At 32.4% G+C, this 3,185-nt stretch overlaps 1 protein-coding gene across 1 annotated transcript; it reads right to left on the reverse strand.

Annotated features, from left to right (window-relative positions):
• Positions 1 to 172: 172 nt before the first annotated feature.
• Positions 173 to 2,866, reverse strand: LOC117111756 (hyalin-like). The gene is made up of 4 exons (XM_033254752.1): positions 2,733 to 2,866; positions 2,193 to 2,438; positions 755 to 994; positions 173 to 665 (listed from the first exon to the last, which is right to left on the reverse strand). Exons 2-4 carry the CDS (start codon positions 2,293 to 2,295, stop codon positions 388 to 390), a joined length of 621 nt encoding a protein of 206 aa, XP_033110643.1. The 5' UTR covers positions 2,296 to 2,438; positions 2,733 to 2,866; the 3' UTR covers positions 173 to 387.
• Positions 2,867 to 3,185: the final 319 nt, after the last annotated feature.

Here is a 3,185-nt window from a genome sequence, read left to right on the forward strand (position 1 = left end):
TAAAAAGGATAACAAAGAATAGACACCTAAAGTTTACGGTTTCCTGGAATATACATTAAGCTAAGACACAATAAATAATAAAAAGTTTTTGAAAATATAAACAAATACATAAATAGTAACAGTGCTATTATTGCTTATATGCGAGCACTGTTATTGACATATATTTGTCTACTTTGTGTTCACGATTGTCACGCAGCTAACTATTATTTATTTTCCTAGCTGCAGCCTATAAGCTAATCTATAACCACAGCTACACGGTGTGTGAGTCAGTTGAATTGAAGGTGCCCTGCTTTTGGTCTTTCTGTTCTAATGGTATGATACCCGCCTTCATAGCGAGAGGCTGCAAATTCGAATCCTGCTAATGACACCTTTTTTATACATTATCTATCAATTTGTTTTCAATTCTTTAAACATATCCCTACCAGTTACTGTAACAACGAACTGACAATATCCAGTGTTCCCATTACAATCGGTTGCTGAATATCCTACGATGGTATCGCCGACTGTAAATTCATCTCCACTTGTGTAGTTAGCATTTGCCTCAGTATCACAACAACAGGTGTCAGTTGCATTAGCTGGATACCAATAGGCATTCATTGAAGCTACGCCAGAGTCAGTGCACATCATGACGTCATCTGGACAATCCAGTATAGGAGCAACCTCATCTAACATAATCAAGAAAGTACAATTCAGAAATTTAAAAAAAAAATCGTTTCGACTTTATTAATAAATAAAATAAAATAATTAAACTCACCTATGATGATAATGTTGAATGTACAGTACCCAATGTTGCCGTAATCATCAGTAGCATTACATGTTACAGTAGTGTTCATTTCAGAAAATGTGCTCCCATTTCTATAGTCACATACTGGTAGAATAATCTCCCCAGAGTTGTCCGTAACAGTAGGTTGTGTCCAAGTGGGCGATACCATACAATCATTATCACCTACAAGATTTTGGCTTGGTGGACATTCAAGATCTGGTGGTTCACTGTCTGTCAAGTGTGAAGAAAGTGACTTTGATCACTAGCAAATTTGTTAACTAGCAAATGTGCTTTGATACAAGTTAAAATAATTGGATTTATGTTAATTATATGTTTTATACACCATTAACAAGACTGCAACAGAAATTGAAAGATTCTGTATACGTACAGCAATGCAAGATTTGAATAAATGTTTTGTATGATTTTTTAAAATAATGAATTCTATTTTTGATCTTTTGTAACTATTTGGAATTCAATAATAACAAAATAATGATTGTAGTGATAATAATATGAATAATTTTAACTTAATACTGATTTTCTAACAGTTTGTACTATTTGTAAAATGATTAGCAATGATATGTTTGTGTCCCAACAGCCGTTGGCTGAAGCGATTCTGCTAATAGTCTGCCACCGACAATCAGCAGATAATGTCGCGTTGTCAAGCGCTCATACAGAGTGGAAATTGATTTGTCGCTCAGTGGTCTATGATTGTCCTATGACACAGTGTGTGCACGGTTTTGTTCAGCACACTGGGATGGAATTTTTTTATTATACTCAGGGGTGTTTAATATTTTGTAAAATATTAACCAAATCCAAAACTTAATATTAATATCCTTAACAATGTAATGTGTCAAGAACTGCTTTCAATTTTAAATACAAGTATTTGTCTTAACTATACATACGGTATATTTCTGTTCGAGTATAATTTTTATTAGCATAATAATGTCCAGAAATCACATAAAATGTCATGGAATCTAACATTCTATACTACTGTGCACATATTTATTGTCTTATTTACTTTCACTCCATTACGAATATTTAAAATTGCTTATTCTTTCTTCAAATTATTATTTGTACAAGGAAAAGTTATCATAATCTGAATATTCAATCCTAAACAATTTTCTTTACACATTAAATTATTATTTTGTAATTTCTATTTTATTTTCAACTCCATTTTGTTAAATACGAAAATGATTAATGTTAAGTTGCTATTTCGTTGTATTTTTTTTGAAATTCAAATCAATTAGCATGTCTACCTACTAAACAACAGGAGTGATCAAAAACTAAGTCTACCTTTAGGATTACCAAGCCCTAGAAACTAAGACTGCAGGGCAAATTGTGTTTTAATTTAACGATCAATAAAGATGTATTCAGGAACGCATAAAAGTAATATCTTTTAATTTCCATAAAATATAAAAAAAATTATTACCTTTAACCTCAATTCTGAACACACATTCATTCCGGTTTCCATTGCAGTCTACTGCTGTAAGCGTAACATTAGTAATTCCAGTGTCAAAAGTACTACCATTCATAATATCAGGCAACACATCGATGTTTTCTCCACAGCAGTTATCAGTGGCAACCGCAAGGTTCCATGTCACCTCTGCTGTATTATTACCTACATTATTAGGAACGGTAATATCGTCTGGGCATACCAATGCTGGAGGAGTCAAATCTGTACATATAATATAAAGCGTACACAAACAATAAATATAGTTGTTGAAACCTGTTGAAACAAGTTGCTAAAATTAATTAATGCCTTCCAGAGGGCAAAACCATTAGAAACTATATCCTTGATTTCAGATACTTATTTAAAGGCAAACATTTGAAATTACTTTAGTTTTTTTTCAATATAAACTTTTAATTCTAAGTAAATATTTACGAATCCCATCATCAAATTCCATTTTTTTAATTCATTAATTAAAAATATAGTTCTAATGCCGAGTAGAATAAAAAACCAAACACATACCAAGAATGGCGAAATTGAAAGAGCATTTGCCTGTATTGCCTGCCAAGTCTGAAGCATTGCACTGCACAGTGTAATTTCCTAAAGGAAAAGTACCAGGGCTCAAATCACAGTCACCATCTACAAGACTGTCGTAGTTGTCGTCTGCCGTTACATCATCCCAATTGACATTTGCATAACAGTTGTCATCAACTTCAAGTGGAGCCAAATTATCCGGGCAAGACAAATTAGGGGCGTCACAATCTAAAAGTGTATAAACAATTACATAACACATATATTTAAACTAAAAATGGACAAACACTTCTTGAAATAATAAATTGATTTACCACTTTCCTACTGGTATCTATATAATATAGAAACTAAATTGTTGAAAAAATTAAACACTGATAGCGTTTGCTATCCTAAAATGTTTGGAAATGCATCTTGTGCAATCACTCATTCGGTACTGGAAAAAGC

The sequence above is a fragment of the Anneissia japonica genome, unplaced genomic scaffold (genome assembly GCF_011630105.1).
Source record: "Anneissia japonica isolate Jap-2015-1 unplaced genomic scaffold, ASM1163010v1 scaffold4929_len162294_cov128, whole genome shotgun sequence".
Lineage (NCBI taxonomy): Eukaryota > Metazoa > Echinodermata > Crinoidea > Comatulida > Comatulidae > Anneissia > Anneissia japonica.